The sequence below is a fragment of the Spodoptera frugiperda genome, chromosome 6 (assembly GCF_023101765.2).
Source record: "Spodoptera frugiperda isolate SF20-4 chromosome 6, AGI-APGP_CSIRO_Sfru_2.0, whole genome shotgun sequence".
NCBI classification, from domain to species: Eukaryota; Metazoa; Arthropoda; class Insecta; order Lepidoptera; family Noctuidae; genus Spodoptera; species Spodoptera frugiperda.
Window position 1 is genome coordinate 10,816,821 of NC_064217.1, and position 22,852 is coordinate 10,839,672.

The 22,852-nt window shown below is 37.5% G+C and overlaps 2 protein-coding genes across 4 annotated transcripts in view; one reads left to right on the forward strand and one right to left on the reverse strand.

Moving 5' to 3' along the window:
• Positions 1 to 2,697: 2,697 nt before the first annotated feature.
• On the forward strand, positions 2,698 to 4,648 carry LOC118267447 (ELAV-like protein 1). The gene has a single exon (XM_035581445.2). It carries the CDS (start codon positions 3,076 to 3,078, stop codon positions 4,204 to 4,206), a length of 1,131 nt encoding a protein of 376 aa, XP_035437338.1. The 5' UTR covers positions 2,698 to 3,075; the 3' UTR covers positions 4,207 to 4,648.
• A 7,654-nt stretch (positions 4,649 to 12,302) lies between these two features.
• LOC118267386 (mitogen-activated protein kinase kinase kinase 11) overlaps positions 12,303 to 22,852 on the reverse strand; it is a 53,492-nt gene continuing 42,942 nt past the window's right edge. For 2 of the 3 annotated variants that reach the window (XM_050694258.1, XM_035581312.2), the window contains 5 exons: positions 22,505 to 22,663; positions 17,458 to 17,568; positions 16,696 to 16,831; positions 15,448 to 15,571; positions 12,303 to 15,362 (listed from right to left, as the gene is read on the reverse strand). In XM_050694258.1, coding sequence (XP_050550215.1) covers positions 14,508 to 15,362; positions 15,448 to 15,571; positions 16,696 to 16,831; positions 17,458 to 17,568; positions 22,505 to 22,663 — 1,385 coding nt within the window. In that variant the 3' untranslated portion in view covers positions 12,303 to 14,507. The remainder of the gene's footprint in view (positions 15,363 to 15,447; positions 15,572 to 16,695; positions 16,832 to 17,457; positions 17,569 to 22,504; positions 22,664 to 22,852) is intronic. The other variant, XM_050694259.1, reaches the window with a different exon arrangement.

A 22,852-nucleotide genomic window follows, 5' to 3' on the forward strand; every position in this document is an offset into this window, starting at 1 on the left:
TTTCGAACGAAGTTAACAGTATTCTTTTATAATTACTGTAGTGCCCATTACTTTTAAATTTTATTATCTTGATCAACAGCAGAACAGCTCAAAGATTCAAACCACTAATTGTAAAAGGCTCTCTTATGCGCGCATGTCCGTGTACTTGAAGCATTTCGCAATTCACCTGTAGTTTCAGTTGCAAAAGAAAACACTCCTTTTGTAACAGACTAGCCATTGGATGCATTATTATAAACATTAAATATTGCGGTACTTCCACCGCAACGTTTTATGTAAGAAGTAAAGTAATTGGAGCTTCAAAGACCTGAATGTCTGATAACAATCTTTTGGTCGACTCTGTAATACTCATATTGTTTTCCACATGACGTAACTGTAGTTTGTAGAGATAACTCGGTCCAATGCACTGATAATTAAAGCTTACTAAACTCGACAGCTAAGTGGTCTATTGATATATCGCCCCTGACTGTGGTGTACGTACGTATTAATAAATTCTCGCCACATAACGCCTTTCCCGCTATGTTCATTGACGTCACGCACGAGATGAAAATGCGAAAATTTACTCAGGCTTTCCCTTTATTTTTTTGTTTGAGTCTTTGAAACCAACCGAAAGAGTGTAAGTTGTGCTTCCAAAATTAATTATGCACGCACAAAATTATAAAATATAATAAGTATCCGAAACTGCAGATAATTAAATAGATTCGTGTTGCAATAAATAACGAACATGATTAATTGAATCGAATGAGAATCCTGTCGTACATGTAGACGTCTCGACTGTGGCCTTGCCCAAAATAGACGGACCTAAAAGTCCTGCCTAGGCGGATCCTGCGTTGAATCATAATAAACCCAGGAGGATAAAAATACGTAGAATGAATACGTCTGCGTCATCAACGAATATACTAAATCGATACTTTGCCTAGCTACTTAAAGGGTTTGTTTTCGTATTTTGGTGTAATAACAAGTAGTCTTTATGTGTATGTATTTCGGGACGCATGTGTGCATACTCTCGGTCAATGAGTTTAGGACTCGCTGTCCTTTCAAGGGCAAAATACATATACCTAAATATTGACTAAGATTCGACGACCTCTTTTCCCTGTCTGACGCCAGACCAGTCTGAGGACTGGCGTGTTTTTATCTAAATCTAGAAAAATCTGAATTACTTGATATTCTAGATTTCAATTCATAGAGAGGCCTATGTCCAGCAGTGGACGGTAACAGGCAGATAATGATGACGATGATCATGATGTGTTAGGCACCGAGAGTGATGTTATGAGAACCATGTTAAAGAAGTAAGTAAAGTCTTGCCAAAAGCTGATAAGCAATTTCGGTATCATAGATGTTAGAAAGAGTCGACTAAAATATTTTTTTACTAGATGAATAGTAATTGAAATCAAGGATAGAGTCCCACAATCTTTAAATCAATAAGATTAACAACATAAATTAAATATTAGTTTTTTTTTATGACAGAAGTACACAATTCAATTCAGAAATATTAGCATTACTCTCATTATATTGATTATTAACCAGAGGACTATACGGCGATTCTAAAGTCATTTGTTAGTACAATTAAAATGACCAGGCATCAGTGGCTCCTTGCTTTTAATCATGTTGGCTGCCCTCCTTATGGATAGACATCCTTCAGTACGCCTGTCAGTATGTCCTTAGAGGGCTTTTTTACCTCACAGTTTTACACTTCTTCATGGTCATCCAATTTGAAGTGATTTGAGGTTATACAAAAAAGTATCTATACTCACTGTAAGGGTCGAAGCGTATAAACTCCAATTTGTCAGCTAAACGCTCCCTTATCTTCGTAGTTTGGTGACCAGAAACCACACTCTCCATCAGAACCATAATCATCCTGGAAATTCAAAAAGGAATTATTGTCTGAATGCATTTCATTTATAAATTAAAATCACAAAAAAATATCACAACAGACTTGCTCTTCGCCTTCTTGCACAATATGTTTGTTAGGAACATGTTGATATACTCAGAACATTAAATTATTTTAAATTAAAATCTGATCTAAACACAGACTCCACTCATTACATTCGAGTTCTTGACAGATTCACACTATTGACAGATGACAGAAGCGAAATTGTTCACTTTGACAACACCTGTCATATGCAGCTGTTCTTTGATGTTGACTTTATACTTGACACAACAACCTGTAGCCAGCTGATTGGTGTGACAAGTTTAAATTAACCATTTCTAATTACCTTGTAAAAAAATTACTAATTAGGCTAATTTCGACGAAGCGGGATCTTTATCAAATGTTTCATCCTAATTTGTGTATAATTTCATGAGTTCTATAATTTGAAAATATATTTCTGGATGTTTCTGGAAATGTATTTATGGAACCATAAACTAATAAGAATTTTAGGTGTTCTGCATGTATTCTGCCTATTTATCCTTTTGAAAAGTTTTCTTTACAAATAACAAAAATCATTCCATAATATTCACGAGAAATGCTAAATTATCAGTAACCGAAAACCCCAAATAGTAATATTGTATTCTTGTGTTACAAAATGTTTTTATTCATTCTTTGCAAAGAGCTTCAAAAGATATTTATCCACTTGACTGTATATGTAAAAAGCTGCTAAAGTCAAAATTCAGGCCATTTGGCAATATTTGAGGAAGTCAAATACGTGTGCAGAGGTTATAACGGTTTTAATTTATATCATAGACAATGTAATAAAAATGTGCCACGCGATCAAAAAATTATAAAATAATTATTTTGACAGTAACCAAATATCCAAACACGTGCCAATTAAATAATTCATTGTGTTAAGTCGAACAAATAACGCAAATAAATGAAGTGAAATGTAATAATTCAACAACTAGTTGCATTTCGTATTTGCCAAACAAAAAGGGCAAAACCTGGTAACATTCCAAAAACAAACTCGTTCGTGTGATGATGAACTTGTGAACCGGCGTCGCTGTGGCATTTTAGTGTGACTGGGACTTTTTGTGTTCGTTCTTTGTTCGTTATACATGTCGCAAATGAAGTAAACAACTGTTCATAGTGTGATTTTTATTAGTATTTTGTTTTCTGTAGTGTAGTTTTACTGTAAAAGAACAATGATTAAAAACGAGATGGAGAATGGCGGCGGCGACGCCAACAATGTGTCACCGACCAAACTCATGGTCAATTACATACCCGAGCTGATGACGCGTGATATGATGTACGCGCTCTTCTCCGCCATGGGCAAGATAGAGAGCTGTAAATTAATAGCCAACCGAGGTTACGGGTTCGTCGAGTACGAGAAACATGAGGATGCTGAAAAGGCGCGGGCGGCGTTCAACGGCCTCCTCATGCAAGGAAAGACCCTGAAAGTGTCATTCGCACTACTGAACCCCGAAAATAAGGTCAGCCACAAACCTGACACGGAATCTAACCTTTACATTAGCAATCTACCTCCAGACATGACGCTAGAGCGCCTCAATAGTTTATTCAGTCAGTTCGGTGTAATAACGAACAGTCGGGTCTCGCAAGGCATCGGGTTCGTGTGTTACGAGACAAGGCCTCAGGCTGAGGAGGCAATCAAACATATGAACGGACAGTCACCGATCCCGGCCGCAGGCGCCATAGTGGTCAAATTCGCGAACAAACCAAATGCGAACAAGAACGCGCCGCGGCCGACGCCCCGTGTCGCAGTGGGCGCTGCGCCGCTTGCCTACAACGGCGCCACAGCAGTTTTCAACGGCACTGCGCCCGCCGCATTTAACGGCACCAACCTGAGTGCAGCATTCGGAGCACGGCCGGCTGCCTTCGCCCCTGGGTTCCCGCAAGCCTCGCCTCCACCGCTGCTGCCATCGCCGGGTAAGGCGTTGCCGTTCATCAACAAGGGCCAGCAACGCTTTAACCCGATGGCGGCCACCAACCACACGCCGCTGCCGCTACTGGGGGCGCCGGCCAGCCCCGTGCCGCTGCTGGGCGCGGCGCCCACTCCGCATCAGACCACAGTGTATGTATACAACATTGGTGAGGACACTGAGGAGCTGGCTCTATGGCAACTCTTTGGTCCTTATGGTGCAATCGATTCCATAAAAGTGATCAAAGATCCTGAAACAAAGAAAAACAAAGGTTTTGCATTTGTGAATATGCGTGAGTATGACGAGGCCGCTATGGCCATACAAGCGCTCAATGGATATACGCTCAACGGACAGGTTCTATCGGTTAGCTTTAAGACTCAGAAGAGAAATAATTAAATTGTGTGCGGACGTTGTGAACGCCGTAACTTTTGTGATCGTTCCCAGGCCGAATGCTTAAGAAAGATTTTCATTCCAATTTCAGATTATTTTTGTAGACGGAAAGCGAGATCCTATATGTGCATTTCAAATTAGTCACATAAGTATTTTTGTAAGATTTAACATAGTTTTATATTCGCGAGAGCGCGACATGACTTTTTTGTGAGTTTTAGTTGGCTTGACAGTATCATATATGTGTACACTTTTATCATATGCTAATGTATTATATTATTGGACTATATATGGACCTGTCGCACTATGTATATCTGCCGCGGGCGCCAGGGCGCGCCCCGCCTCCGCTAATGCCGCCCTGGCGCTCGACAATAACCCTCCAGGTATTTTATTTTGTGTAAAACAAAACATTGTATGTTTTTATCTTTAATAAATTTCATGTTTAAATAGAGTTTATTGTATATTTCTCTATTTTTTATTTTCTATATACATATCCCCGCCCTGTCGTGTCCTTTATTTACTTATTATACGTAATAATACATAATATACTTATTTGTGGCAGTAGTTAACATGTACATAATATATAGTTGTGTGTATAGTCTGTCGGCGGCAGGTCGCTGTGTAATACCGCTTAAATATTGCATGTTGTGTATGTAGTGAGAGATCCGAAATAAGTTTTTATTTGTTTATGTTACCTCAGGGTTTATGGTTCCCGTTATTGTTTTATCCCGTCATTAGTTACTTATTCAATATTATTTTTGGCGCAGTAGCAAGTCAGGCCTTCTAATTTCTAAAATGTAGCGTATCAAGCCGTGTGAATGTATTTATTATTTAATGCCGTCGTGGACGAATGAAAAGTGAGCTTTAATCTCTTATACATTTTTAAGGCTTCGAGCCAGTCCATTAGGGTAGTGTGGGTAGGCGTAGAGCGTGCGGGAGCGCGGCAGCGCGGCTCGTACGCCGACAAGGATGCGTGTTATCTTGGGGGACGCGCTGGAGCATAGGAAGCCGATAAGATAATACTGGAATACATTAATGTGCTCCTAACTAATTTCCCTACTCACAAATAGACTGCCACAAATTAGAGTAAAAGCTCTAGGTGCCTCCCTCCGTGCCTCTTACTCGGGATAATTATGTACCAAACAACAGTTTTAGGAGAGAAAGTAGAAAGTAAGTATTGTGCCGTGACATCTAGATGGTGAGTAACGATGTATTATTTTTAAAACGTAACGTATTCGTCAGTCGTTAAGTAATTCTAGTCCGCTAGCCGCTAGGGATAGTTAGCTATGGTAAACTCAGTAATGCCGATACTGCAGTTACATATTGATTGTGTTCTGTTATCAGATCTGGGTAGGTACAATATCCATCAGCTATAAAGTGTTAAGTTTTATGCCTTTTCTTGCGATAAATCCTAAGTTGTAAAATAGCAAATACTATTAACAATGACACGTGTTCGCTACCTTGAAATTAAGAAGCGGGGCGGTCTTTGACTCAGTTAATCTTCCGGTAATTGCAAAGTTGCAATCAATATTTCGACGTCCATATCAGCAACAGTCAGTATCAATATGTAACTATGACTCATATCTACCTTCCCTATTTCGAACGAAGTTAACAGTATTCTTTTATAATTACTGTAGTGCCCATTACTTTTAAATTTTATTATCTTGATCAACAGCAGAACAGCTCAAAGATTCAAACCACTAATTGTAAAAGGCTCTCTTATGCGCGCATGTCCGTGTACTTGAAGCATTTCGCAATTCACCTGTAGTTTCAGTTGCAAAAGAAAACACTCCTTTTGTAACAGACTAGCCATTGGATGCATTATTATAAACATTAAATATTGCGGTACTTCCACCGCAACGTTTTATGTAAGAAGTAAAGTAATTGGAGCTTCAAAGACCTGAATGTCTGATAACAATCTTTTGGTCGACTCTGTAATACTCATATTGTTTTCCACATGACGTAACTGTAGTTTGTAGAGATAACTCGGTCCAATGCACTGATAATTAAAGCTTACTAAACTCGACAGCTAAGTGGTCTATTGATATATCGCCCCTGACTGTGGTGTACGTACGTATTAATAAATTCTCGCCACATAACGCCTTTCCCGCTATGTTCATTGACGTCACGCACGAGATGAAAATGCGAAAATTTACTCAGGATTTCCCTTTATTTTTTTGTTCGAGTCTTTGAAACCAACCGAAAGAGTGAAGAGGTTGTGCTTCCAAAATTAATTATGCACGCACAAAATTATAAAATATAATAAGTAGCCGAAACTGCAGATAATTAAATAAATTCGTGTTGCAATAAATAACGAACATGATTAATTGAATCGAGTGAGAATCCTGTTGTACATGTAGTCGTCTCGACTGTGGCCTTGCCCAAAATAGACGGACCTAAAAGTCCTGCCTAGGCGGATCCTGCGTTGAATCATAATAAACCCAGGAGGATAAAAATACGTAGAATGAATACGTCTGCGTCATCAACGAATATACTAAATCGATACTTTACCTAGCTACTTAAAGGGTTTGTTTTCGTATTTTGGTGTAATAACAAGTAGTCTTTATGTGTATGTATTTCGGGACGCATGTGTGCATGCTCTCGGTCAATGAGTTTAGGACTCGCTGTCCTTTCAAGGGCAAAATACATATACCTAAATATTGACTAAGATTCGACGACCTCTTTCCCCTGTCTGACGCCAGACCAGTCTGAGGACTAGCGTGTTTTTATCTAAATCTAGAAAAATCTGAATTACTTGATATTCTAGATTTCAATGTCAAATGATTGTTATTTTGACTGGGTTCAGTAATATTTCTTAATTATGTTAATTTATAATGAATGCCAAAATTTGTTTGAAGATTGTGTAATTCGATTTACATTTTATGTTTGCTATGTAAGTATCGATTTTTCATAGGGATGTGATCGGCGAGTTGACGACGCAACTGGGCGTCCAATTAATTACGGAGTCGGTCTGTAGCTACCTATACATAGTACGAATTTTACGTCCGAACGCTCTGTTGCAAAAATATGAGAGGACCTTGGAAATTTTCTTTAATATGTATGAATACAAAACAAAAAATACATAAAAGAACTCTCTGTTTGAACACCTTGTCTTTATGCGAATCAGTTGTTCACAGCAATTTAACATATTGTTGCTTTTAGTGCCCGTACTCAACCACCGTTATCAACAAGCTAGATAGATGCCTGTAATCAAGTAATTTGTATTTTACTTTGCAACGTCTGAGTTATGGCAGTTACGCGTGATGATTAGCATAAGAATAACCGTACGTAGCGTTAAGACCCACCTCAAAGTCTCACACTTTTTCCAAGAATACGGTAATTATTTTTGCTATAAGTTCATTAGTAGTCTGCGACTGTATGAAGAAGCTATAGAATGTTTCTTGATACACCGCTCAGATTCCGATCAATATTATTCATTTTCGCTTTTATGATCACATGCAGACCGTCCCGTACGGACCGTGCGGTACACTTAACTTAGTTATATCATTTGTTAGAACACAAACGAACATGCATTTATAAAATGTACATTTGTACCCGAATTCGATACGCACGTATAGTAAATCACAAGTCTGATACTGAGTCTGAGTCCGCTTTAGATTTAGGAACGCTTTTTTCGTATCTGACCTCACATTATGGTTTTAAACCATGAAGAATTAAGTATAAGAAAATCTTAAATATTGTTTGAAAATAATAGCAGCTCGTAAAAATGTAGTAATCGCATATTTTGTGGCTGTTTCACACTCGTAAATACCCATTGAATGCTGTTACTACGTAGAAGAAGATCGAAGTTTAGTACACTTTAAAACAATTGGTGTTTTGAAGTATTTTTAACATTAGGCTCACACGCGGTCATGCATTTACGTAGAATCCAAGGACGATGTCAGTTTTTTTTATCGCATTTTTTTCATCAAGTTTATCGTACAGGTGCTATGGTAATGAGTCGTCTATTAAAACAGTCTAGCGAGTTTTTTTTTATTCGTCACCAGCTAGAATCGGTATACAACTTTAATAAGCAGAACATTTAAAAGGTCTATCGCCAGAAACTCTCGTATGTTGGGCCTTTAATTATATTATTATTCTGGTAAGCAAATCACGCTACGAAATCGATTTAGTTTGTTTTGTATAAAAGTCTGCTCGTTGTTACAGTAATTAATCTCAATACACGTCGAGTCTTGTCTAGTTAATCTCATTGATTACTTCAGCTCGTTTGGTACGTCTCAGAGTCCAATATTCAATTGAATGCAAAAAACCTGGTAACTAAATAAAAAGTGTCTCGCTTGAACAGAATCTTCTGATATCCTTGGAGACGCATAGGCAACAGATTCTCATAAATTCTTGCGATGTCTATCTATCAATCTTGGGATATTAACATGTTATGACGTGTTCCCTGTTCCCGTTATCCCAGATTTATGGCGGCGGAAGCTGTTGTGGGCAACGACTATACCGAAATAGACTAGGTACAGGACCTAAACAATGAACGACATGTGAAATTGTTTTCACATCGACAGCACTCACATTGGTTTTAACAAACTTTTGCCAGATCGATAACTACATATGTATTTTCATATTATTTAATTAGCGATAAGCAGCTTATTTGTTCATAAAACAATAGGTATACATGGATAGAGAAATAAATGAAACGCAAAAGGTCAAGGCTAAAATATTGTCGCGTTTCTTGAAAGTAGCTACACAAAGTAAATGTCTAAATTTTGGAATTATAGGTAGATATCCACAAACAAGATTTTAATTGTAAAATACAGCGAGTATAAGAGACCGGTTTTAGAACGTGTTGGAACTACAATACCGGCGATAAAAATAAAATATCACTCATTGATATTCTGAAACTGAAAATGTAAGCAACTGTTGGGGCAAATAATACAAGCCAAAATGTGTTTACGTGTTCGTTCATAATTGATTAGTTGGCTTGGGGACACGATGGCTCATTCCTAGTTGACACAACAAAAAATACAATTACGAGTAAAGAACTACATTTATTTTGTTTTCTAATTTATTACATGTTTAAAACATTATGATCGACAGTCAACTTGCTAAAAGATATTAAAATTGGTGTGGTTAACTTCCCGGAAATGACGGACGCGACAGTAAAATACTTCAAAGAGTATTGCAAATGTTGCTTTTATGGTTATTTTATCACTCTGACGACACGCCAGCTGGAATTATAAGAGTGTAATTGGCCTCTTTCCATACGAGGCACGCTACGTGATACGGGAACAGGTAGAAGGAAAGGTGTAATGAATCCCTTGGGCAAATTTAAAATTTGCTTATTTTATAAAATTTCCATCAAGATGTTTAGTACTTATTCGTTATTTTATGTTTAGTTATCTGTTAAACGTATTGGATAATGGAATAAATGGAGCACCAGCATTTATTTCGAAGGTGCTATATATTTTTATCGAGAATGTGAAGATTCCTTTCGATCCGTTGGAACGTTATTATTAAAGATTATTGCTTCCTAATGTATAAGATAAACATGAATCGCGCTTCGAATGTCATAATTCGAGGCCGTTATGTATTCGCGTGCACGAAAAATGTTTTAAACACGACTTTATAGTTTCGAGTTTATGCTAACATTATGTTTGTAAAATAAATCATCCCACGGAAGTTATGTGTGGCATGTTGATATGCAGATCTGAATAATCGTTGTATCTGGCTGTGTTGGATTGTCAACGTCCAATCGACTGATTGTAAAATTATTTGGTGAATAATTAAATTATGGAATGCTAATTTTATAATATGCAAAGTATAAGAGATTATTGGAAATAAAATAATGACGTAGGTTAGGTTAGAATATCCCTCCTTGTAATGTCCAGTGTCACGAATGTTCCCAGAGTATAAACCACTAAGTGTTTCTACTAGTCAAATGGACACAACTTTTCTGTAGACATAAGATGAAAAAAGAGATTAGAAGGATGTAAGGCCACTTGATTGTGATATTTCTGGTAACTTCCAGTACCTAGTGTAAGAACTTTGGTTCTAAACCTAAATTAATGCTTATTGGATTACTGTCACAGGGTGTTTTTGATATGTATTTTTAACGTGCATCTGTTTGATTGCAAATTATTTACCCTGTGTATTATGGAACATAGTTCTTGTGAAGGCATAATAAATTAAATAAATAGTCAGCAGTTAGTAATGGCACTTTGGCAAATTGATTATTTTTACTAAATTAAAATATTATTGTACACGTAACTCTTATTACCTGTTACCGTGTGATACATATTTACGAAAGTTAGTCTTAAACACACTGTAACGGGTGAAGAAAATTACGCAAGTGCCGTGAGAATTGAACCACCGAGAAATTTCCTGTCTATTGTATAAATGTGCGATCGATTTGTCAAATGTGCTCTTGGCTAATTTGCAGTACCCAGTACCACTCCTGTTTTACCACAAAGATGTTTTATGTATTGTATAAAATTGTATTCTGTCTACTTAGACGTATCGCTAGGTGGCCGTAGGCTGCTGTAAAGAGAACAATAAAACTATTTATAAATGGGTCACTTTTACACTCTCCATAGAACAGTATATTTTCGATGTGTTTGTACGAGATACAGCTCGGTGGACAGAAGTGTTTGTTCTGTAAATATTTAGCCTGTAAGAGCACTTTTACTGGTTTAGTTAAGTATATTTTTACATCGCACTGACATAGTATTTTAGTTATGCAGTATTTAATAAATTGTTTTTACATAAAGGCCACGTTTCATTTGTTACCCTTGTACAGCAGATAAGAGAAAGTGATAACTGAGTGTAATGAACACTTAATTGGTTACAATCGGCTTGATGGAGTTCAAGAACACGACCTGCTATTGAATGGAGCGAGTTCTTTGCGGAGTAGGTACCAACCCACTTGTACGCGTTTTTGCAATGAAAATTAATCCACCCACCTAATATTTGTTTATCATGATATAGATATTTTATGTAACGTAGGTGACATAAAACCCACAATAATTTGGTATAGTTAAAATTACAACTAATAACACTAATGATTACATAAGCTGATATAGCAACAAAAAAGGCAGTAAAGTAATTAAATTAATTATGTACCTATCTGATACAGATAATTTTTATGTAATACTAACCTACAGATAGAATTACGACATCGGTACCTACTTATTGTAAAAAATCTCGCGGTTTGTCGAGCACATTCCTACCTTTGATTCATCATAGAAAGGTACCGTTGGACACATGGAGTATTATGCCCATTGGCGCACCTGCATAATAATATTATGTAGGTAAGATACCACCTACCATCATGACTAAAATAATATGGAATCAATAAATCATCTCAAAAATTCTAGAGATTCTAGCAAACAATAAAGAAATTTTAACCACCCTCTTATTTTTATACAATAGGTACTTATGTGCACCTACTGAGCCCATGGCCTGAAATATTTCTGGAAACTGATACACCTATACCGCCCTGCACCCACGACTCGGGCTTCAACTGAACTTTCAGAATAAATAATTCCCACCTCATTTATTTGAAACCTCATGAACATGAACTAAAAGGGCTTAATTTCGAATTTCCCCATCACGAACATCTGTCATGGCTACACAAGGTATAAAACGCGACGCATGTTTTCTTAATCTGAATAAAAAATATAGCCTTTATACGTTAGTCACGGAATGAGTCGGTAGCGTGTTTAGTAAAACTGTTACAACTTTTGACTTGAATTATTCATTGAAAGTGACGGCTCCTCACTAGAACTTGGATCAAAAAGTAACTGGAATGTCCGCATCAATTAAAAACTAAAACCAGCCGAAGGAACAACTAGGTCTACATAATGATTATCTTGAATATGCTTTCCAATCGACCCCAGTTGGCAAACCGTTAGGAACGTGTTATTTTAACTGACTCCATGACACGTAACAAAGAATTTCTAGACAGGCATGAGTCCCAGTCGATGCGTTGTGTATTTTGGTACAAGATTTGCATCTAAATGGTAGTTGCTAATATGAATTAATAATTTAGATTCTTTTCAAATACGTGTAAAACAAGACTTCCTTGGTTAAAGGTCAGGAAAGAAAATAAGAGGTATAAGGAAAAGGAATAATAAGACTTCATAAAAAGCTTAATCTAGGTTTTTATTTGTCGATTCAACGTACAGACGTAAGGCATCCTCCCACCTCATGTTATTGGCACACAAAACCTTTACACTCGTCTTAAACGCATCTCTGATTACAATAATATCACTTCAAAACATATGGAATGTATATAAAACAGGAATGCCCCGTAAACTACATTTTCCTTCGAAGTACGTTCGCCAGTCGTTCGTAACCACATCGATTACCAGCCAGATATTAAAATAAAATAAAAATTCAGGACTAGAGTTTTTTTAAGTAAACGCGCCGTGAATCTCAGATAAATATTTACATAATATCGTTTTAATCGTTGACTCAGAATTTGTGACTTGTTAAACTGAAACTTAATTTTACAAGAGATTCTTACGATAATTTGGTTACGTTTTGGTTTGTACTAAACATGGAAATAAGAGATAATGTAAACAAAACACTGGACGACATTGGCACTGGTTCAAGCTAACTTAACAAATTATACTACATACAACCATACATATGATTTCCGAATATACAATACTTCGAATACTGTATACAATACTGTTACATTCACGACGATTTGTTTATAAATAATAAAAATATAATTAAATTAAATATGGACGCAAAATAATTTCACATATTGCACATGTAAATAATAAAAATTGAAAGAATAAATACATCTCTTCAGTTGTCAATAATGATTTTACTGGCCATAATAAATAATAGAAAGAATTAATTTTGATAAAATCGTTCCTCTCCATGGCATAATCTCTATGTACCGTTCCAGCAAACATTAGGCACTGATTCGGGCTAACAATAATTACCAAAGCTAACATTATTCGAATGTTCCGATATACATCTTAATTTATAATTTACTCGCTAATTTAAGTGATAATTTCAAGCTTCCCGACATAGGCCTTCATGTGAACGGAACCATGTGTCACCTGCTCGATGGTGGAGTAATCCAGTGCACCTCGGGTAAGCGTAATATCGAATATAATATCAATGTTTAGCTGGATATGCAATATTTAGGATTTCCGCAAACTTCCGACTAGTATTTTTACCTAATTTACATTATTTATGTGGGATATAAAAGCTGCTCACAATACTAGGTACTAATGTTACTGATACTCTTCAGTAAAAAATATCTAACGTTTTGTACAAAATGCATACAACTTAGTGATATAAGTTACATAATATATTAATTGTTAGTTTCAAAATATACACTGATTACGTTGAATTAAAAATATGTTTTTTTTTCTCCATCTCGTGTTCAAACACGACGACACTTACATATACATTTGTACTATTTATAAATTTAACGAAATTAAAGAAAACTCGCATCTAAACGAAATTTACTCGTCGGCTGTACTTTAGCTCAAACGCCAGATATTTACAATTTGTACAACGCTGTTTGTGCCTACACGGATTCCTCTTAACTAACATCAAACCAGAACTAATGTAAAATAATCAGAATATTTCATGGAGCAAGGAAGCCTCGATGTATTAAGTGTTTGAGGCAATACAATACTTTGAACTCACGCTAACACACTCGATAATGTACAGATCAGTTTGTCATTACGTATGTTTGCCTCACGAAGCAACCTTGTCCATGTAAATCTCGAAATAATCACATCTAACTACTAGATCACGCAACAAGGAATAATATCAATATGTCCGCGCGATAGGCACTGTGAAAGAGCGATTCGCTTTACATTGACGGCTAAATACATCTTATTATGACAACGTATCATACAAAATGTACAATGGAAACTACGCATACATTAAATAATGAACACAATCGCGTTTATACATTAGCTTATTGCAGTAATTCGTAGCCAAAGACTCCTTACACTTATGTTGTACAGTCCATTAAAGGAAACCTGATAAAAAGTAAATTCCTCTGTAATATTGTCACACTGCCTCGTGAGGATATGTATGTGTTATTTAATGGTTACAGTACTGGAGCCAGCGATGGAACAACCTCGATATTAAGTACTAACATTTTAGTCATTGAAATAACACTCGGTTAAATGCAATAAACAACCTTCCAGTGAGTCCACAGTCACAAGCCCGCCTTGGCTACGTCACTAACATCAAAGTGCGTAAAGTCACTGTAAATAAACATGGTGAAGCGAAGCGTTCCACGGACTACCCGCAAGCGTATGTACAGTCCCGCGTCAGACGAGGTAGTCGTCGAACTTCTTGAGCCTTCGCTACGTGTGTCGCGAGGGCCGGCGCTCGGGCTCCATGGTCTCCGGGCTGAACCGCACGCGCGACGTGGAGCCGCTGGACGCGTCGCGCGCCGACACGTACGAGCTGTCCGTCTCGCTCGTCAGGCTGTCGGGCGGCGTCGGGTTGGTGGGCGTGCCGCCGCCCGAGCCGGAGCCCGACGCCGACGACTTCTTGTTGTACTTCTTCAGGCTCGACCGCAGCTTGGTCGGCGCCAGCTCCAGGCCCAAGTTCGCGGGCCGCTCCACTTCGCTCTTCTCTTGCGAGTCTTGTCTATAAAAGTCTCTCGGTAAGGAATAGTCGTTCGATTTACGTGGGTACTCAGTCTTGGGTCTGTAGTCGTCTCTCTTCTCTTTACTTCTATACTGCCGGGAGGGAGAGAACTCTTCGGGGTGGGAGTTAGAAGCGGAGGAGTTCGACGGAGTCCGTCTGTGTGTGAGGTACTGTGGCGAGGGCCTGTAGTCCGGGGTGGGTTCCCTGTACTCGAAGGAGCACTCGTCGTAGCCGTAGTACGGGTGCTTGACGACGTAGTCGGCGGTCCGGTCGTACGCGTAGGGCTCCGCTCGGTAGAAGTAGTCCCTGTCTTGTGAGGGCGAGGGTTGGAAGTTTTCCCTGTAGTTGTGGTAGAGGTCGGCGAGATGGTCAGAGGTGGAGGAGGAGGTCCGTCGCGGCGAGGGCGTGGGTGGCTGCGTGGAGGTGTAGTTGGTGCCGAGCCCGGACGTGCCCGACAGGGGCTGCGCCGAGTGGCCGTAGCCGGACGAGGACGATGGGTGCGCGTAGTGGGTCGGGGAGTCGGTGAACCTGATCGGTTTCTGTTCATCTGACTGCAGGCCCGAGATCTGGAATGAAGATAAGATGTAAGATCCCAGTCAAACATTTCTATCGCTACTAAATATATCTGTGCTCCAGTCTCATGACACTTACAGGGGAGCCAGTGATGGCGTTGAGCGGCGCCCGTAGATGTCTGGTAGGTCCGTGGTACGTGTTGTGTGCGTACCCAAACCCCTCGTATACTGACGAACTCAGCGGATCCGGCTCTATTTCTGGTCTGAAAGTAAACAGGTTAAAATGTTTATACCCTATGCGCCGTAACAAGGTGCGGCTGACAGATGCCTGTATGACGTTGACGTCTCTTTAGGGATGGACATAGAAAATCTTTTTTATCGCTATCGATACTCGCAGCATACATTTAATTCTCTTTAATTTTTTTTATTAAATGTGTGTGTTATTTAGTTGTGCAGTGTAACTACGTGTATATACTTGTCAAAATAAATATTTTATGACCGAGCCCTGAGGTGTTTCAGAGTTTCAGTTTTACAGAACCGTGAAGAATATAAGTGTATATTAGTTTGTATATGTTACTAAAGCAACCACGATCTTTCAGATTAAGTACCACCACGCATTATCAAAGGCGCCGGAAAAGTCTACTACATATTTGTGCTCAGATAAAGTCACTGTGGTTCGGGCAGAGAGAGCCGCGTCTACAGTAGATTTACCCACATAATTAAAGGTTTTTTAAGAGTGATAATTGAACGACGCACGATTTTCGTTTTTTATTCTAAAAATCATCGACTACCTATCTATCGTAGCAGTACATCCCATCACTAAACACGACTATGGATTTACGTTATACGCATAACACTTTACTTTATTTTTCATTTCATTAGATTTTATTTAAAGACTAGAACATTCCGGTTGGTTTTAATTTAATTAACTACACTTCCGAATGATTTAACATAATACGAATGTGATACAGCTAATATAGTAAGGCATAATTTTTAAATCGCAGCAACTTTCAAGAGTGATACGAAACGTTACTGAATCTGTCAGCCGCACCTTGTTACGGCGCATAAGGTATAGTATCAAGGTAGAATATGATTATTGCATTTTCTTCAGTCTGTTATATAGAAGATCTTATAGAGAAGATCTTGGGGAGCAAGTCTCTTCAGCCTTCTAAATAATTATATTTCTGGGTGGTTTTACCATTAAACTTCTTGCCAGTTGGTTTGGGTGGTTATTTAGTCTCTTGGAATAGGTAAGTAAGGACTCGTTTCATTTCTTCCGTAACTGTATTAATTTTTAGATCTCGGCGTAGGTGAGATTCGATTCGAAAAAGTCAGCCTCTCAAGTGATAATAAACAAAAAAATCCAAGATAGAAAAGTAACAAATACCTATGCGGTTGTAACGTCGGATGTAGCGGGCTGACATTGGATACTCTGACGTCGTAGCCGGCGGCCACCCCGCCCAGCAGCGCCGCCATATTGTACAGCACCAGCTCTATTATACTCGGCTTCTTGAACTTGTAACCTGTAAGTTGTATAAATAATAATTAAACATTCCCGTAACTAGTAGCTAACACTCATGTTTCCTAATTCCCAAATGTTTACAAATTAAACACCAGAATTTAAGATTCATTACCATTGATACTGCCTACCACATACTACAATTTATTCATAAATTAGTTTAGTAGTCTAACTTCATATTGAAAATATTGGACATGAATCCCAAGACGCGCAGAAAGTAAGCTCAAAACTGACTCTTAATGAATTTATTGATTACTGCTTTGCAGTTTAAAGTTACAATAGTAATTTTTCATTATCAGACAATACTTTTTTAATCTTAATCATTATATTAGATCTAATCCAATAAAATATATCTAATCAAAATTATCACACTATCCAATCTAATATCGTACACCTTTACATATAATTATACTAGTCACCGTTGCCATACTCCGTCGGCGGAAATTTTTAAAAAATTATTTGTACTACCCCTAACATTTATGGGGATGAAAAATAGATGTTGGTCGATTCTCATAGATACCGGATAAGCACAAAAATTTCATCAAGCCGTTTCGGAGAAGTATGGCAACGAAAACTTTGACTATTAGATAACTCATCAAATCTTTAGTAAGAATCTTCACAATCACATACCTTCAGTGCTATACAGCGTGGGCATGGGCACGGAGTACCTGGAGGCGGTGGACAGCGGGAACTCCGGCCCCCAGTCGTCCGGACTGAAGTCTGTGTAAGGAAGAAAACAACCTATGTGAATGGAAACATAGGCGTTAGTGTGTTTGTGTGCGTGCGTGACTTTATATACCAGTCGCGGAGTACTGATGTGAAATATTTACAACTATAGTCACTATATAACATGTTTTGGTATGTGACTAGGATTAAATTGTTGAATGATGTGACTTGGAATGTTTTGCTAAATAATTAATGAATATCGAACTTGATAGTAGGCTTTAAGGTACATTTTTGTAAACGTCTTATTTCTATTTTAATATGACAGTAACAGATGATGTTATTATAAAAACCAATAGAAATCTTTTTAGTATCCAACCCTTGGTATAAAAAACTAAGAACCCACTAGAGATGTCATTTTTTTAAATAGACTTGTCTGTGAGTTGTCTTGAACTTGTAACTCATGCCAACAACAAGCACTGTTAATAATACAACTAATTGATAGTCAATGGCACTATTTCTGACATCTATGTAATAAAACAGGTATCTAAAAACATCAAAACTAACTAGGAAACGAGTAATAAACACTACCTCTACATCTAGAATAAATACTAAAAAAACATGAAATTCGAAAGACATCAACATTTTTAGTCACAACGGAAAATGAATCTTATCAAAAAGTGTTATAGAGTCCAATATTTCACATCAAAACTACGTAGACAGTACATAATAGCTATTTATACACCGTTATATACAAGGAAATAAACATATTCAAATCAATAGCAAGGTGTGAAGTGAACCAGTGTATAACATTAATATATGTATAAACGATATTTAATGAAAAAATAGAGGAAAAATAACGATAATAAAAGACCTTGGACATTTATAGAAATATATAACAATAATAAAACATTCATTCTTCCTCTATTTTCGTTAATAATCATGCAAGATAAAACAAACGAATCATACTATACATGCCAAACAGTTCATTCAAATAAAAAAGCAATAAAACAAATGATAAATAACAAACAAAATAATAATAATAAAAAAATCAAAGAATCTATCATACTTACATTGTGCAAATAAATTGTATAACACTTTTAAACTTATTATAACAAATCGGAAAATATCATTTTGTTAATAAATAATATTCATTGTTATAATTTCTCAACCTTTCCCGATTAGGATAGCCATAGTGAGCAAGCGTAAGCGCGTCCAACACCGGTTTGTTTAATCTGTTCTATTATTTAATTATCTGTACTCGTAACTCTGTAGTCTATGGCTCTCGATGTTCAATGGTTAAGGGGATCGTGTTAGTAACTAATGATTAGTAGACCCATGTTAAAAAAATACACCAATTTCGATTTTATGGAAAAGGTTTATTTGATATATAAAAAAGAATCTATATAACTATGAAAGAACCAGATCACCGAAGAGCTATCTTTTTTACATATTGGTTTTCGAGCGTCTTATAATATTGTCGAGGTTAGGCTGTCGTATGTCCCGGCCGGTGAACAAACCCGAATCAATTTAAAAAAACATCCTAATGAACAACAAGAATTAAATGCATCCCCGAAACAAAAGTTAACAAGCTAATTCAGAGTCTAAAATCTTCACGTTAAACACCCAATTTTAAACAACAATACGTACCAAAATATCTTGCAACAAAGACTAGTCGGTAAGGTCGAAAATTGTATAACAGATAGTCCCTTTTTCTGGTTGAAGTCGGGACATACGCGCAGTCGTTTACCTTAGGACATGACGTGACGTGACGTGAGCCTCTCGATAAGGTATATCGTATAGTAATACTATTGCCACCACCGCCAAGAACATTGTTACTGAATGTTACAGGGGATACAGTCCGTATTCTGTACATAGCTACTAACACTTGGATTCCTATATGATTTCATCAAAAATATATCTGGACGATTTTATATCGGACGCTACAATAAACAAGCAAAAATCAATCTATCTACCAAACACAAAATGTTCTATTGCACTACAAAAATCATATAGACATCCAAATACACGTTATTAGATATCGGAATCATTGTAAACATTTGAAAGCGTGCCATATGACGTGGTGATAAAAGCGAAATTTATATAACTAACAAATAAGTAAGTACAACAGATACATATATATCTTAAAAACTGTATATAGCATATACTATGAACTGGTAAGCATGCATAGCACTTATAGATAACGTGTTTAAAATTAATAAAAAAAAAAACTTGGCTGAAAGCAAACAAATGCTTACAATTTACAAACGAAAAAAAAAAATATAAATATAAAAAATCAAAACTGATTCTAGATTACTGTAATGATAAAAATTACAAACTGTGCTCTATGAGGCGGCCAGTCAACGACAAAAGAAAAATAAAACGTTCTAATTTCAAACGTTGAAAACAATATGTCTGCCGCTTCTATTGTATTTAATAGAAGGTCCAATCATTTTGAGGTTAGTGCGTCGTGGACTGGCCGCGGCATGGCATAATAAAGTAAACAAAGAGCTATACTTAGCATACAGAGTACCACACGGTCGACACAACAACATGATACAATCAATTCCAAACAGTACTATCTAACTTATACTAGTGTTCCCTTACAATCGTCACAACTTGCCAACGAGTTTGTGACACGGACCGAACGCGCTCTAATCCCGCCAATTGAGACTGTCGTGTAATTTAATACTAGGAATAACGTAGCTGAGTCATCATGCAAAAATGACAAAAAAAAACGCAAATAAAATTTGTACCGACTATTATTACAACACTAGACAAATGTTTGACTTAATTTAGAAAATAAAAACTCAACGATAACAGTTCATATTTACACTGTTGTAATTTGTCTAATGAAGTAATAAAAGTACAGATTGAAGCACGAAATTACATATTGGAACACATCTATAGTGCTATCTCTGTTAGATGTTGCAAAAGAACGTATGTTTAACAGAGACAGTACGATTTGTTTCAAGTTCAATATGTAATTTGATGGCGAAGACTTTATATGGTATATTTTAGTGCCTTTATACTGTGTATGGCCAGTCTCATACACATTCGAGACTATCCAATTAGAACGCGTTCATTTAAATTAAGAAAATAATATACTCACAAGGATAGAGCAAGTTGTCTTGAGAAGTTCCTTTAGCGCAGCGAAAAAAAAAACAAAATGGCGGACGTTAAACAAAGAATTTACTAAAAAGAAACAATCGAACAATTCGGTTATCGTTTCCCTTTTCAAATAAATCCATCATAAAGAAAAAATAACGCATTTTCTTTTTGACGTACTTATTTTAATATTTTTTTATAAAATTTGGCAAGATCCAAAAAACTAAGTTCGCGGTCAGTCGAATAATTCACAGTAACGTAGTTTTTTATTTAATTTAAATAGAAGTAACTTAACGATTTACTAACTAAGAGATAAATTATTTACTAGTTTGTCTACCGTTCGTCTTCCGCGCCTTAAATGCTGGATTATTTAATTGTTACTGTTTGTTTGGCCAAAAACTACAATACGTCCAATCAGGAACCCTAGGTCCATAGTTTTAAAGTTTAGATTCGTATGAAGAACAAGCCAGAAACTACTACTACTCATGAAGCCTCAGATTTGAAAATAAGTCTTCTAAAATGCATGCTAACATCATAGGAATGTTTCGTAGCAGGAATAAACGTACAAAAATTAATACCACTAACATTCTAAGGATTTTTTTTTCAATTATTCTTAGCATAGATGCGATTTGGATTAGTCACAAAAAGACAAAGGTTAAAACACAAATCATTAAACTATATGTACTTTCAAATGGCAGTGATATTTGGGAACTGAATATAGAAAGAGATCTTGGAGTGTTTTAAAGAATTTTTTGGCCAAACAACAGTAACGTTCGAACTAACTAATAGATGTATTACTGTAATAACCAGATCTCAAATCAATTGATTGAATTGTCAACGTAAGCGTGTCAAATAGGATTACTTACCACGGCAAACTATACATTCCTAAATAATAATATTGCTACATTTTTACTGAATATCAAAAACATTTTTAATTTTATTTTTTACAGTAGTTTACCGCGGTAAAAGTCGTTTTACGTAAAAGAAGACAAACACTGGTACTTGTACGACTAAACAAATAACGCTAAAAAAATAAGTCTTTTTAAAATCCTTATCAGCTAATCCTACCGACTAAAATCAAATCCTTGGAACTTAACAACACATTATCTAATAAGTAACATATTTACAGATAGAGTGACGTATCAGCCGATTTGGTACGAGATGTGTTCGTAACTTTCGAAAAATATTATAGTTCGCGTCGATTCGAATCTAAGAGTCGTGGTTTCGTAGACATGGGAGTACCTAACAGAATATCGACCTCGTTTCGAAATTATAGTTTGGGATAAAGTTATTAGTCTTGTTGCTACATTAATTGTTACGGTGGATAGTATTTTGACTTAACAAAAAAGGAATCAAATCCATCAAATGCATTATGGCGGAATGTTAGTAAGAAATGATATGTATTTAATATGGCAACATTTTTGTACTGTCCACAGATAGGTAGTAACAAAAAATTACTGGAACAATTCCATCGATAAATTAGCACCGTTACTTCCTTTTTTTATTTTTCGATTATCATAGTTTTGGAACGCGCACGGTGCCCGAAACTTTAGCCCAAACTATTCGTCTCGAAGCAGCTCCGTGGTATCGGAGGAGAGGCTGCCGGCGACGGCCAGGAGGCCGGCCAGGCTGTTGGAGCGGATGGTCTTGAAGAGGTTGCTGGAACCCTTGGAGCCCACGGGCTTGCGGCGCGCGCGGTCCAACGAGCGGTCGAGCGAGCGCTCGAGCGGGACGTCGAAGACTGCGTCGTAGTGGTGCGGCAGGTCCGCGTTGGACGCGAACATGGGGCACAGCAGGAAGCGGTTGCGGCGCGGCTCGATATTCTCGTACAGCAGGTCGTCGTGCGAGCCGCTGCGCTTGCGCGGCGCGGCGGGCGCGGCGGGCGCGGGCCGGCGCCGGGCGTTACCTGTGCGGGAGGCGGGCGGCAGGTCGGGCGCCGAGCTGCTGAAGCGCGCGTGGCGCGGCCGGGGCAGCGGCGCCGCCGCGCCCAGCGGCAGCTGCGTGCGCGACCGCTGGTGCACCGTCGACGGACCCCACGTCTTGCCCTTCACTCCGTCGGCTGGCACTGCAAACACATATGCATACTTTTATTATAATAATTCATATAGTTTTGAACGTCAACTTTTCTTTATCGACCGAAAGCCGTCTACGGTTGAAACAAGATTTACTCTGCTTGTTTGCTAACAGTTTGAGACTTAAACAGACTTATGAGACTTGTGATCAGATATGTACACAGCAGTAACAAATTATACAC